The 15,633-nt window shown below is 29.6% G+C and overlaps 1 protein-coding gene across 1 annotated transcript; it reads left to right on the forward strand.

Moving 5' to 3' along the window:
- The first annotated feature begins 6 nt into the window (after positions 1–6).
- LOC119668641 lies at positions 7–2,413 on the forward strand. The gene is made up of 3 exons (XM_038078217.1): positions 7–194; positions 420–716; positions 1,692–2,413. The coding sequence occupies exons 1-3, from the start codon at positions 156–158 to the stop codon at positions 2,076–2,078; spliced, it is 723 nt and encodes a 240-aa protein (XP_037934145.1). The 5' UTR covers positions 7–155; the 3' UTR covers positions 2,079–2,413.
- Positions 2,414–15,633: the final 13,220 nt, after the last annotated feature.

Consider the following 15,633-nt stretch of genomic DNA (forward strand, 5'->3'; position numbering starts at 1 on the left):
AAAAACTGAACTTAAATCAAGAGAATATTATTAAGACACTGTTACATGAAAAAAACAATAACGCACCTTTAGTAAATATCTGCGATTTATATGAAGAAAACTTAAATAGGAACACTGCTGCAGTAAAGGTTTATGACAAGGAAGATGAAGAAAGAATGTTTAATAATAAATTAGAAAAAATGTTACCAAATATGGTAAGTACCATATACATTATAATAGAATAGATAGATATTCAATTTTTTATATAATTATATTATGTATCATATTAGATCATACTTGATATTGTAATTTGTACGGTGCATCTCACATATCAACTCTTTAAAATTAACCATTGTTTTTAAGTAATATTTTACTAAATGTTCCAATAAATAACAATATATGTTGATGCACATTCTTTTTAAATATGTAAATTATTTCAGACTGATAAAAACGATGTTACAATCGATCCGGTTACTCCTGCTATATTTCGTAATGATTTTTTTACTGACTTTTGTAACTTAAGGTCAGAAGACATTCATGCGACAAATATGGATAATAACTCTAATAGTCAAAGCAACAGTGATACCGCACAGAATATTCTTGACAATATTCCCATATCAGAGCCTATTGTTGATAAGAAGCCACTCACAAAACATTTCCCTTCACCAGTTAATATTGAACCAATACTTTCCAGGTGGCAAACTCAACCACCATTATTCAATCCATCAAGTTCACAAGTAAGTATTGTCAGCGGAAAGCAAAACAGACTATAGACTATAGTTTAGAAATTAAAAGTTACTATAGCTTATGTAAGGTTAGGTTATAACAGTGACCTTAAGGACCACTTAGGCCTATTGGGCTACTACATAAGAACCCAGAAGCTTAAAAATCACCTTGAACCTCTGGCAAAGTTTAAAATGCTTTTTAGAGGGAAGTCCTGAAGCTGGTCAAGATCCTCAAAAAATGAAGTCCTCAATATAGTTAATCAGCACTGCACATTCGTTGGGCAGTAACAAAACAGATGTGGGGCACTTTCATCGTCCTCTCCATAAATTCGACAGAAATGATTAAACGGTGGATTCAATCTTCTAGCATGTTTCCCTAATCGGCTGTTCCATGTCAACAAGGGCTACTCAATGAGACTGCTGAATTCTTTTAAAAAAATAAGAAAAGATAAAATATTAAGTATGTTAGTACTTTAATGTGCGTTCGTTTTGTAGTACAATATTATCATATAGGTCAGGAAATTAAGTTGTATGTGGGTTTAAGTGGTGTGATGTGGAATACTGTTCTATGAAACAATATGCTTAAACTTCCATTAATTTCCACTTATATTGGCATCTATGATTTTGTACATAGGCAACTCAAATCGAAATCCCGCGCCTGTATATTACTCTTCATTACTTGAGATTTCATTGGCTTAAACATCAAAAACTAAGTAACTTTGGTTACTGAAGAAAAAAGGGATATGAGCCAGCTTATCCGATGTTAATATTACAAAAATAATACAGTAATTTTATAATGTATAAAATTTAAATCTTCTAAATATTCACCAGTATTCATCAGTAATGAGCTCTTCTTAGCTATTTTGAAGTTATTTTAAAACCAAACAAACGATAAAACGTAAAATACTTTTTGTCAAGTTTTATATGAAAGCAATATATTATTTTTATTATATAATTAAAACAAATTTCTTGTCAAATTGATTATAGTTTGTCTATGCACCAAATCCAACTGAATCTACAATTCCATCTACAAGTTCCTGCTTTCCGGAAAGCGTATTTGAAACTAGCGCAAGCAGCGGTTCTCGTGCAACCTCTTTGACTTCTTCATCTGATCTAAGTTCTTCAAAAGAATCAATTTACAATAGTGATACAAGTCGTACGCTCGCAACTGAGTCAGATGAGAAAGATGGTACAATGGATTTGTCAGAAGAAGAAGAAACCGTTGCAGATTCAGAGGAAAGCGATTTCTTAGAGGGACAGCATTCTCAAAATGAAACTGCAGAAGGCATGTGGTTACGAATATATAAACAGCAAGTGAAACAAATTACGGATTATGTAGAATTGTGTAATAGGAGTGGAAATGCACAAAAATAATTTAACATTAGCACTAAGAAATCGTTTCGCAGTATCTGCATATAGCAAGAGTTAAATATGCAGTAATAGCTAGGTGATTTACATTCTAAAATAAGAATTAATATATTTCAAGAATAATTAAAGCGCAACTTAAAACTAATATTTTAAGTGAACTAATCAATATTGTATTGATAACTCTGTGAAATGACGATCTTCATTTTATAATATTTTTCTTTCGTACTTATTGTTCGCATAAACTGAAATTCAATTTTTATCTACAATTAGTTATCTAGTTGTAATATAAATTATAGACTGCAGTTGCTATTTAACCTTTAATTGATAAAACAACCTAAGTATGATTAAGTGTTAACATAGTTCTAAACTTGTATATCAAAAAATGAATATATACAATATCATTAGAATATATACTGTTCAAAGAAAATATTTATTACTTTTGGTTTCCTGAAATAAAGTTCTATAAGAAACTCCATAAAGTGTTTATGTTTTATGAGACGAATTGATGTAGTAATTTCCATTTGTTCCATTTTGTTATAATAATGTGGATAAAACAGACATCTGTTTTTATAGACCAACAGATTTTTTAGTTGTAAAACTATATGAATAAAAAGTGGTACATAATTTTAGGGGGTAGCTGTTTAAATTATAGAGAGATGGAGTACAAATGATAGAGATTACCGAAAAAAAATATATTTTAGTGCGATATTTTTATAAAGTTATAATGTTATCAGATTCAGCTTATAGTGTTCATCCTTTGTTGAAAGATACTGAACTTGAACTGATATTAAGCAAATTACGAACTAGTTCTGGTAAAATTTCTGGAATACTCTTGCCCTCCAGTTCGTTTAAATAATGTTTCGATACTTCAGTCAACATTGGTAAGCATCTTGACACAAGATTAACATGGCACCACCACATGTTCACAAAATGCAAAGCATTGAACATTAAATTAAGTAGTATGTATATGTTCATAGATAGGGTGAAACTCAAGAATAGAATAAAGAGGTATTAAAACCGATCTGTAATTTCTTTGTGGAACTGCTACAATGTGATATTGGTAATATTACAACGCTTCCAGTCAAAACTTCTAAGAATTATTGTTAACGTGCTTTGGTATGTTACTAATACACAGTTACATGGAGAGCTTAAAGTCTGCGCAGTAAAAAAGATAATATGAAGAACATAATATATATATATGTATGCAGAAATATACCATAGACCTACAAAACCGCTTGGGAAAGTTGATTAACAATTGTTTAATAAAAATATTGACAGGTCAAACAGTTCTGAACATAGATTTATTATTGATTTCTTATCTGCAGATGGTTCTGTTGACTACCATCTTCAAAAGATGGAATGAAAATTTGGTTTTTATGTATTTGGATATGCATAAATTTGGATTATGTAAACTCTGTGTAGTACATTCAGTAATACTTTCATTGCACTGAGTGACGACAGGTATTTTAAACCCAGATATATTGAGTCATAGTTTAATATAGTATATAATAAAGTATATATAGTAATATAGTTTAAATCATCTAAGTTAGCTTAAGATTCTTTTAGCAGGAATTGCACAATAGATCTGAAAGGCAAATTTTCCTCATAATAATATATGTATAATAATAGTTCTTTCTCTGATATTCCACTAATGTTGTAATAAGGGGATTATTGTAGGTAAATTTGTAGTAAAGTACAAATGGCATAAGGATAATAATTAAGGATAGTAATTAATAATTAAGGTCAATTATTGTTTAGTGTGATGAAGTGATAAACATTAATCTAGTCAATGCCTTAAGAGGGGTTTTGAAGATACCTCGAGTTAATAAAGAGTAAAAGTGCTCAAGTGCACTGGCTCGAAAAGCTTCAATATAAAAAAAAGTATTTTTAATAAAAGTTTAAATCTTAATTTTACGAAAGCACTATAGAATACTTCTTTTTTGAAATTATTTTTGAATGAAGAAATTCTAAATGTTGGTTGCAATTTTTATATACTGTGGCTTATAAGCGCGTTCTAACTAAACAGCTCGATAATTTGCTTTTTCGGAGAAATCGGAAAAAAGGAACAAATAACTTGAAATTTGAACAACGAAAACTTTCGTGGAGCTTTGGCTCGTTTGGTGAATTGCTTCTAATGTGAATTTATTGCTTCTAATTTGACAGATTAGAACTTCTTAGTCTGGCAGTTATAGTTTCACAACTATATACGGACTTATAAAATCAATGAATATTTCGACAAACTATTTATGATGATTATTTGACTTGAATACTTGAAACAGCTTATACTTGTATGGTAAAATTAATTAATTAAAAAAAATATTTTCTTTTTTAGTTGACTACAAAAATTTTATGTAATTAAAACATTTTATTAATAACATTTTTAGTTTTTAGTTTAATTTTTTATAATTCCTTTTATAAACTCAAATTTTTTCGGTTCAAAATTCCTTAATTTGGTTTGGAAAAATTACAACACCGATGCGATCCACTAACTGCATTTTAATTTAGTTTAAAGGTATTTTAATAATTTAACAATAAAACGTTTTCACGGCGATTTAATAAATTAAAATTGTTTTCAATAATTTTTAAGTATTTAAGCTTCGGGTTCCTCGTTACCAAAGCTGTTTTTGAATCAATTTAGAAATTGTTTTTCCACACATTATTGATGACAAAAAAAAAGTAAATGTTAGGCAAAAGTGGAAAATTGAGTCTTTGTAGCCTGGAGGATTCCATGTAAGCTGTTGCAGAAAGCCGCTTAAAAGCACAGTCAACGAAATCCGCTTATGTTTCTTTTGCATTGAGATCACAATGCACCAATTTAACCATAAATGAGTTAGATTGTTTGGCTTGGTCATTACTAGTGCTACAGAGGTGTATTATTACTCTGCTCCTGTCGCTGAAGTTAACCATGGCGTCGTATAACAATCCATTTTTATTGGATACCCGTAAACAATTTACATGCACTTGTGCTATACATATGGCTAATGAAGAGCGTGAGAAATGCCGATATTTTCAATTTAATAGGGTGAAAGATATTAAATTAAAATGGAACCATTTTTTTATGATTGACTTGGTCTTTATATGCAGTCTTTAATATACACAGAGAAAACAATATTAATAATGTGAATAGTGAACGTGGTGTAATTTTATTTATTTTTTTATTAATTTAAATTTCACCAAAATATGTTATTTATTACATTTTTTCAGATTATTTTCTTATATATAATAGTTAGCTATAGAATATCGAGAACTTAAATTAACTCAAAAGACTTAAGCAACAAACTCAACAGGAAGTCAATAGAACGTGTTAATAATTTCATGTCAAATTATATTATATTTCTTTCAGAAGCATTCTCTCTTAACTTTTTGAAAAGTAATTAAAAAATTTACTATTAAATTTTTTTTTATATTTAAAAATAATTAAATATTATTATAAAACTATTACACTTTTTTATATAAAAAATGCTTTTATTTATTTAATATGATAATAGTAGTGCCTCCTACAGTATATTTCTGATACTGATTAAATATAATTTGAAAAAATATCGTAAATAGATATTCAACAAGCTGGAAATTTTAATTCTATATAATAATCGAAACGTTTTTATTCTTCTATTATTTATAGTTAACTTCCTTCTGCAGACTACCTTTTGATATCTTTTAGTAGATACTTTTTTCATTGGAACATCATACAAACAGCACATTATTATTCCATCACCAAACACTATCTTTCTTTATTAGGGCTGCGAAACAGATAGAAAGAAAGATACAAACATTTTGAAATAAATGTCTGCGGAAAATACTAGAAATATGGTGGTCTAACCACATATAAAATACAGAACTTTTGCTCCAAACAAATCAGAAAGGTGCTGTAACCGAAATAAAAATGCGAAAATCGAATTGAATAAGACATACTATTCGACGAGCAAATAAATACATTTCACCACAAGCTTTAACATGGAACCCAGACGCCCTGATGCACCGGCTTCAACTTGGAGAAGGACAATTGAGACAGAAGCGCACTACATATGGAACGATATGTGCAGAGCACACCTAACAGAGTGCGATTTAAGAGAATTGTTGTGGACACTAAGAGAAACATTACCTTTCTATGAAGTAATATTTGGCAAAATTTTATACAAATATATTAAATACTTGCAAATTGTACAACAAATTGTCGTTCATTTGCAAGTGTTTGATGGAAACATTCTGTCTAGAATTGATACTATATTGAGGTCTCCTAGAACGTAAGACTTACTGCTGGTAGAGCATTTTTAGTGAAAGTATTTAAATTAATGGACTTGTGCAGATAAGTACAATGTGAGACAAGACTGTCTATACTTCAAAAAAATCAACTGAATAACTTATTATCAGAATTCAATGGAGCTCTCATTACAGTCAAAGACATTATTAATAAGAGAGTTTTAGACACTAACTCGAAGAAGAAGAATATGAAGGGAATAAAATTACTATTACATTTTTGATCTATAAAATTTAAATGATTATTGATAGTTGTGATTATATACGCTAATTTCGATTATTAAAACATTATATAAAAGTTGGCATCTACGACACTCCCCAACGGGGTATCTAAATATTCCAACACGTTGACACTCGTACATGAAGAAACATTCAATTTTATTAAAAAATATAATTTTATTAATATAACATTTTAGATTTTATAATAAAATACATTTTGATATAGTTTTTGAGTGTAGATCAGAAATCGGTTTTCCACATTCAGGCCATTCAAGAAATTTGGCATCCGAGTGCCACTAAAATGATATTTTAAATCTACAATTTAAGTTTTGTATAAGTTATTATAATAATTAACTGAACACAAACTGAGTTTTGATTTTATTCAGCTGATATCAAAGCCACAGTAGTGTTTCCTTTTTGCATATATAAACAAATTGTCATATTGTTACGAAAGCTAATACAATATACAGCTAAAACAATATTGGACTAAATGATCTGTTATTATTTCCTTTGATTTCATTTTGCAGTGTTTGTATTCCTTACTGCGGGGTTTCTCAAGTGTAAGACCGCAGACTACTACCGGTTCGCATCTTTAGCACCTTTAAACCATAAATTATTCTATTTTCGTATTTCGATAATATTTTCTGAGATGCTATTGGCATCGCTCTTTGAAAACATTTTAAACATTTTATTGATTGAACATCTTAATTATTTCAAGATAAGATAGTTGGTACATATTCAAACATGAAAAGTAATGTATTAAATGTAATTTAAAGTAATAAATGTAATATAATTGTATTAAATGAAATTTTACAAGTTGGGTAGTTATAAGTTATTGATTTATGTAGTTCCTATCTTTGGTTTATATACATTTTGTCATGGTATTTTATTGCACCACATAGTATTTAGATACATACTAAATAAACACTAATTCACTATGAGATCATAAACATAATGAAATATTTGTTACAGCATATGTGTCTAAATAAATAGCTTAATATAATTAAGAATGTTCCTGATTGAACAAATTAATTATTTTAAGATAAGATGGTACATGTTCATACATGAAAAATAATGTATTAAATGTAATATTAAGTACTAAATGTAATGTAATTGTATTAAATGATATCATACAAGGTGGGGAGTTGTAAGGTATTGATTTATGTAGTTCCTATCTTTGGTTTATATATATTTTTTCATGGTATTTTATTGCACCGCATATTATTTAGATACATACTAAATAAACACTAATTCACTATTCACTAAATAAATAGCTTAATATAATTAACAATGTTCCTAATTGAACATCTTAATTATTTTAAGATAAGATAGTTGGTACATGTTTATAGTTGAACGGTAATGTGTTGAATATATTTTAAAATAATAAATGTAATGCAATAAAAGGCTTTGACTGAAGCATTCCAAAAAGATTTAAATTTTTTAAAAAAGTCGTAATATATTATTAAGATTAATAACTTAATTTTAATTTGAGTAATTTTATTATGAAATAATTTTTCACTTTTAGGAATCAAAAAATCGCTTTAGGTTGATTGGGAAAAAATTACAATTTAATTCACTTTAAATACGTTAAATTAAGTTTTTAATACTGATATTTACCAACCCTAAAAATTTGATTTTTATTAATTAATTGTACATTCACTTTTATGCATTTTGCGTTGTCTATTTGCATGTTGGAAAATATAAATGCCAGAAAATTGCTTTTGGCATTAATTAGAAACAACACATTTTTATTGTATTTCGAGGCATTTAATATGTTTCGAGCCACCCACTTAATCTGGAATGAATTATGGGCAACATTTAAAATTTGTGTTTCTGTGCTTCCAATTTTCCTTATGTACACAAAACCCAATAATAGCAACAAGCAATATTATTAGCAGCAACTGCAACAAAGCCGTAGCAACAGCAACAACAACAATTGCTGCAACTCCTCAATTGGCCGTAAATGCAATTGCACCAACACGCCGAGCGAGCACTAAATTATCTTTTTGCAAATTTGTGGCCACCACAACACATCGCGGTGCAATAATTGCATTCTGCATTTCGGCTGATGGATTCTGGAAGCGGAGCTTTGCAATATTACTTACGATTAAGTTTGTGATTTCTTGAGTTGTTGTTGCACATTTCTTTAAAGTTAGAAAATTTTATTAAAAATTAAAAACAAATTTTCTTACAAAGCAATCTCAATGCGATATGAATTCATCAAATGTCGGAAATGCACATGAATATGAGAGATAAATTTTAATTTCCGTTTGGATGAATTTGTCTTGTCGCTTTTCACGATTATGGTCGGAGGATTGAAAACATTTTTGGAAGATTCTTTGAAGTACGATCATTCGAAAAATTAATTAAAAATCTTAAAAAAAAGAAGTGTTACCCATTTCGTAGCACATGTCAAATAAAACTTCATCCTGAAGGTATCATAAGTTTGTTTTAACGTTTGCGATTTTGCAATGCGTAGAACATATGCAGATTGTATAATCTTTCAGATACTTCCTTATCTTTAAGGAAGATACGGGAGTTATACGAGTGAAAAATTATGTGTGGAATATATTTAAGTATTAGTAGTGAATTTTACAAATCACATAGAACGAATGAGTTGTTTGAAGTGATTTGGTTAACAGATTATAGAATTAGATTATAGAATATTGGATATTTTTTTACGTTCAGTAGCAGCTTTAATACATATTATTGAAAAACCGTTTATAGAAAATGATTCTTTTTACTAAGTCATCTGTTTTCATACAAAATGTGAAAATTTGTCAAACCATTAACAGTGCTTGTTGTTAAGCACTACCAGCGCACTACCAAATTTTTAATAGGGAAAATATTTATTGACACCATAGGTCACATTTATTGCAAAAAATAGTCAAAAATTGGACTGATTGAATGGACCATGCACTCGTAGCCGAGGCGGACATATGCCCGAAATCATAAAAAAGAAATGCTATGAATCTCATTTCCTACCAGATTATAACAAAAAAAAAATATTCATTTCAACAATATTTCTGTCTGGTGTTATCAGTTATTAAGTTCCCATGCAGCTAAAAAACACCTGATATAAAAGAAATAATCTATATAAAAATTATTAGAGGTTAGCCTTGTGCATCAAAGTTGACTTAAGCACAGAAAATGACCCATTGTGATAGCACAGATGATTATTAATTTGATAATAAAACTCGAAGTATGCATTTCGATTTATAGTTATAGAAATTTTCAAAACTCATCTGCATTAAATAAACTTTTGAATGCAAGAAAAATTTGAGTATTTCAATTTTAATTATTAGCAATTAACAATATTACTAATACATTTTACTGTAAAAAAGTCCGCAGAAAAGATTTTAACAAGATGAACATAGTTTTGAAAAGAAAGAAGTCTGCTGCAATACCTATATGCCAGTGATCCGTCCACTCAGTGGAGTATCTACGAATCTGAAATGGGTGCAGCCATCTCACAAAAGTAATACTAAAATTAAATATTGTGTAAAGCATTTTGATCATAATACTGATCATATGTTTGAGGTGATTTTACTTACTTATTTAATTGTCATAATGACCCGTTATCTGATTTAGACCGAAGCACTCCTCTCCAGATGCTTCATGAACCTGCATACGTTTTCCAGTTTCGTATATCAAGTGCAGTTAGTGCTCCCTCAGCTTTAAAGTTCTTCTAACTGCCGCTTCAAACACTTTTTTCTTTTTATTGGAGATAGCTTTATGTCTTCTACTTCTAACTGTCACTTCAAATACTTTATTTGCTGTAATATCATCACCGATGATATGACCAAATCAGCGACGTCTGAAGTGATCAGATATGTTTAAATTCACAATTGAAAAGTTGAAGTGACAGAAATTTTCTTTGAACGATTTCGGTTATGTGGAAAAAAGCTGAAGATCTTAGTCTGCTAATCTGACAAATATCCAGAGTGGAGCATTATATTACAGTATAGGTTTGTAAGAAATTGTTCGAGCATCAAAATTCATTATAATGTGGTTATTGTGATCTTAGAAGCTAATATATAAGTCGGTACTTCAAATGCTGCTATCTTTTCTGTAAATTTTGATGTGATTTACCTAACCTAATTTAGTACCAATCCTTGTATGAAAGTATTTTAGAGTTTTTAAATTTTTAAGTTGTTTTTGCTTCTAATGTAATTTTAAGTGGTAAATTCATAAATGAATAAAAGTAAGTTGGTTGTTTCATATTTATTTATAAATTATTTAGACATAATTTAGTGCAACTATTAGTGCAATAGGAGGTTGTGATAATAACTAAGACATAAAAATTGCTATAGGCTTGGCAAAATGTTGAAAAGGCTAGTTTGCTAAGAGAGTTCGGTTTAACGGATTTTGTAATTCAATGCGAATTTTTTATGATGATAATAAAAAGTAAATTGCTCATCATTTTTTTGAGCATAAAAATAGCTTTCGCAAGAATTGATTCCAAACTGAATTTGGGCTCCGCTAGAAGATCTTGTAAACTCTTGGATATATACTCATAAAAATTAATAGGTAAATTGTTGTCAACATGCTAACGATTTAAATAGTATCTTGTTCTGACTTAAGCGCTAGTGTTATCGAACGTTTTATTAGTTTAAATCACAAACGATCGCGCAATAAAGTGCGACAGCAGTAGATAAAAACCGTTCGAATGCGTTATTGTGGCGCTGCAGCTGCTGCACCAGCAAAATTTTACGTTCGCCATTTGCGTATTGCAATGTTTACGACACAAAATGTTACGGCCAATAAATGGTAATGACTTTTTAATGAACAAAATATTAGAGACTTTCTCTTTTCAAATCATTTTTTAATTATTCCAAAATAACAAATCCAAATAAAACTCGAAAAATGTTTACTATGCATTCCAAACTGACATTGACTAGGATTTCAAATAGTAAAATGTTAATGAGTTTCATTTAACAAAAAACACCTGACAACATAAAATACAGATTATTAGTTGCTATAGCCTCAATTAGTTTTTTGAATCTTAAATAATATAAAATAAATGAAATAGTTTTGGGTATAGCACAATATGTAGACCATTCTATATTCAATGTATATAAGGATTTTATAAGGTAATTCAATTAGAAGTAATCATAACGCGCTTGGAGTTGCGGCCTTGTTTCCAAAAACTCCACTTGAGCTCATATGCTGGCTCATTGTGGTACCACAGGAATAGCATTGATACGTACATAAATTTACATCAGTATACAGCCAACGCCTTTAATAAGTTGTAAATAATTAACTGAAAACCTTAAAATATTTTCTTTTCATGCAAATATATCACTACAGAAATGAAATAATTAATGAAAGAGTATTTTCAACCTTCAGTGTTATAAAATTAATAAATAATTACTTCGATAAATAATTGTGAAAGATAGTACTAAATACATTATTATATATTATTATATTATTGTATTTCCCTGCGTACTTCGCTGCGCGTTGTTCTGGTATTTCGCTTTCAAAGCTTTTTGCTATCTGAATTTAAAGTCGTTCATTGCGTTGTGATGCGTTTTATTAGCTGTTGTTTCTAGTATTGCTGTTTATTAACATTCGGATATTTTAAGAACCGAAGTTATTCCATTAACCGCATTCTTCGAATACTTCCTGAAACCGAATATGAACATCACTAGTTTTTAGTAGGGACCTCAAGATTGATCCCATCAAAAAATACATAAAGGATAGAGCCTTGAAATTATTTGCGAAATCTGACAGACTTACTAACACCGCATTATCAAATCTCAGAATGGTTACAGGCTCCTCGGGGAGGTATGCAGATCTGAGGTCAATTATTACTTAGTCTGATGATGTGATAAATAATAATCCAGTCAAGGCGCAAAGAGGGGTTTTGAAGAAACCTCGCAGTTAATATAGAGTAAAAGTGCTCAGGTGCACTGACTCAACTTCCCTCAACATAATAATATATTATTTTCTTATATTTTTATATACGTATGTATTTCATATTAATTTATTTATTTGTTTTAAACCAGATATTCTTCTGCTGTCCCATAATTAGCGATTATTAGACTTTTTACTACGACATTCTTCGCAATAAACTTTAGGATATAAAAAAAGGATATAATCTAAATCTATTGCATTAAATTTAGGTAATTTAACTGATTTTCCATGCTTACTGATTTGCAGTCTAACAAACTGTCAAAACGCACTTCCCTAAAAACCTGTTTCACCTGGAAGCCGAAGTTGGACTTTCAGAAAAAAAAATTTTTAATAATTTGTTTTTCCTATAAGTTTCCACAACTTTTACAGTGAACATTAAAATAAATACGCAGTTTCTATACGTAGGTCTGGTCAATGAAACGTACTAACTTTCCACCATTAACGCGGTCCGTTTTAATAATTTTCCAAGATCTGGCCTTGTTATATGAAGGTCATATTAATCGGAAAGAAAGATTACTTTCGATTTATTACGTTGTTCTCTTCTGGTGGCATTTTTATTTTGTTCTGTAACAAAATATGACTAATAAAATGTTTATATTTACTTATATAAATAAAGATAATGCTCAAGATGAACACGTATTTATCATTTTAATTTAGAGTAATTAAGATGTTCAATTAGGAACATACTTAATTATCTTATGCTATTAATTAAGGCGCAATAAATATTTTGTTAGGTTTATTATCCCATTGTAAATTACTGTTTATTCCGATATATAGGTTATTGTAAATTACTATTGATTTAGGCGCATACGCCACAATAAAATACCATGAAAAAATGTGTACCTATAGACTAAATAAATTAGTGTCTTACAACTATTTAACTTGTGTAATGTACATGTTGTATATATGTATGTAGATTAGAAAGTAGATATACGAATAACGCAAAAAGGCAGGTTTCCTCTATTCAAGTAAAAATAAACCAACCTGACAAGGCAATAAACTCGGTCAAGTCTCTAATTTTACAGAATGACAGCTCTATTCGGTCGGTTAGAAAAGGGGCCCAAGGATTTTAAATCTTCTCCTAGTCAATAATGAACACTTGAGGTGAATTATAGTGTCTAGGAACCCTTGTGAGTTGGGAATTGACATGACTAGCTAGCTCGGTAAGAGCATGCGTGACCAAGTCTGTTTATATAACATGGTCGTTAAGCTTTCCATTGGTATAGATATGTGAGAAAAAGCTCTTTTGTGAAAGTATGATCTTTTTAAAAACTATGAACAAAGTGCTAATTTGGGCACTTATAGTGTTATCTATAATTCAAGTTCCTCTGATTCTATTGTTTATTATTGATTGTTCATTAAGCGTAAGTTGAATTGTGTCATTTTCGTAAGATCTGTAGTCATCTATGAATTAGCGGCTACTGTATCCAAATAAACCACGAGTTGTACAAATTTTATCACAACATTGATATGATTCAGCGAATTAATATCCTACGGCTTCGTTGGAGCATCGTCAACCATTGTTACGACTTGACGATGCTTTAGCGAAAAAGTTGTTTGAAGAGAAGGAATTGGAGAAGAAGTTGGAGAATGAATACCGTGTATCCGATGAAGCACTATCCGCAATTAATGTACAAGACTAGAGAAGACGCCCGCGTAGTAGAGGAGCCTGAAGAGAATTCCTGTGTCAGAGAGAGAGGGCTTCGACCTGACCTGTAACGAATTTTTTTATTTAAGTAACTAAGTAAAGTTCCTTAAGTCTTTGTACTTTTTCTGTAGCTTTGGAAAGTTGAAGAAAAATTTTATGACAACGATATTCATCAATCATTATGTGTTTATCATATGTTACTCTCAAATAATGAACATAACGAATATACAAGATCATAAGGTCTTATAAGTTAGGTTAGGTTGGAGTGGCGGCCTTGTATATCAAGAAAGTCCATAAGGTCTTATAAGTTCATTATGTTTAAGAACCAAATGCAAATTATAACTATTAAAATTCTTTAACATTAATGTTATTAATTAATTTTAATTATTTAAATTATTAAAATCGTTAATAAATACTTCATCTATTGTTTTTCTAAACATTTGATCTTTTGCTAGCAACAATGTGAATAATTCAGAAAGTAAGCGAAATGTCACTTTTAATTGAGTACGAGTAACCTTGATTGTACACCAACTCAAACGTTTGTAGCAAACAAAGTTAAGAAATAATTGTTTGCAGTAAAAAAAACAAAAACAAAAACAAAAAAACAAACGTTAAAGGTAAATTGTGTTAAAAGGCAAGAACAACAAACACAATAATAACAACAACAGTACCAGCAGAAGCAAGAGTCACAAAAACAACAGCAACAACAACAGCACCAGCAGAAGCAAGAGTAACAAAAACAACAATGTCACAATCTCAAGGCCACCGCACACAGAATTGCAGAATTGTTTTCTTTCTTTTTTTTCTTCTTACAAAAACAATATCAAAAGTTCTTAACACTTAAATTGAGAAAAAAAAATGATTAATACAAAAAAAAGAACAAAAAAAAATTTGAAATAAAATTAATAATGAAATAAATAAAAAAGAAGGTAAACTGTGGAACTTAATTATAATAATATTAGATAATAAACAATAAAATGTGAACAAACAATTATTACGACACCAACGAATATTTATTTATCACATTTGATTGCGAAAAGTTCTCTTTCAACAAATGTGACAATAAATTTAAATTATTTAACATAAATTAAAGTTTATATAAGAAAAGCCGCTTTGATTTGTTTTGCTTACAAAACGGCACTACTGTACTTTGTAAGTGGGTTTGTTTTTGTGTGATTGGCAAAATGGCTAAGTGGCAAAACAGCAAAACACAGAATGCAAGACAATGCAAAAAAAAAAACAAAAAAATACTCGCAGTGCGAAAAAAATTGTGTTTCCTTTCCTTCAGTTATGCTGCAATTAGTAAATTGCATATTTATGCTCACACATGCGCCCAATCGCGTTCAATTCACTTCAACCCAATCGAAACCAATTGAATTGAATTCAATTTAAATGCCAAACCAATCTAAGCTCTAATCAACAAGTTGAGCTGTGGCAAATGCAGCAAATCAAATATTAAACGACATTATCGACTGCTGCGGTTTGCTGTGACTTCATAGACAGCAATTGTGACGGCGACTG

Source organism: Teleopsis dalmanni, chromosome 1, assembly GCF_002237135.1.
Source record: "Teleopsis dalmanni isolate 2A chromosome 1, ASM223713v2, whole genome shotgun sequence".
In the NCBI taxonomy this organism is placed as follows: Eukaryota; Metazoa; Arthropoda; class Insecta; order Diptera; family Diopsidae; genus Teleopsis; species Teleopsis dalmanni.

Coding starts and splice junctions, on each gene's coding strand:
- LOC119668641 (XM_038078217.1), top strand. CDS start 156: ATGTTTAATAATAAATTAGAAAAAATGTTACCAAATATG. Junction 195..419: donor AAAAAATGTTACCAAATATG/GTAAGTACCATA, acceptor AAATTATTTCAG/ACTGATAAAAACGATGTTAC. Junction 717..1,691: donor TCAATCCATCAAGTTCACAA/GTAAGTATTGTC, acceptor AATTGATTATAG/TTTGTCTATGCACCAAATCC.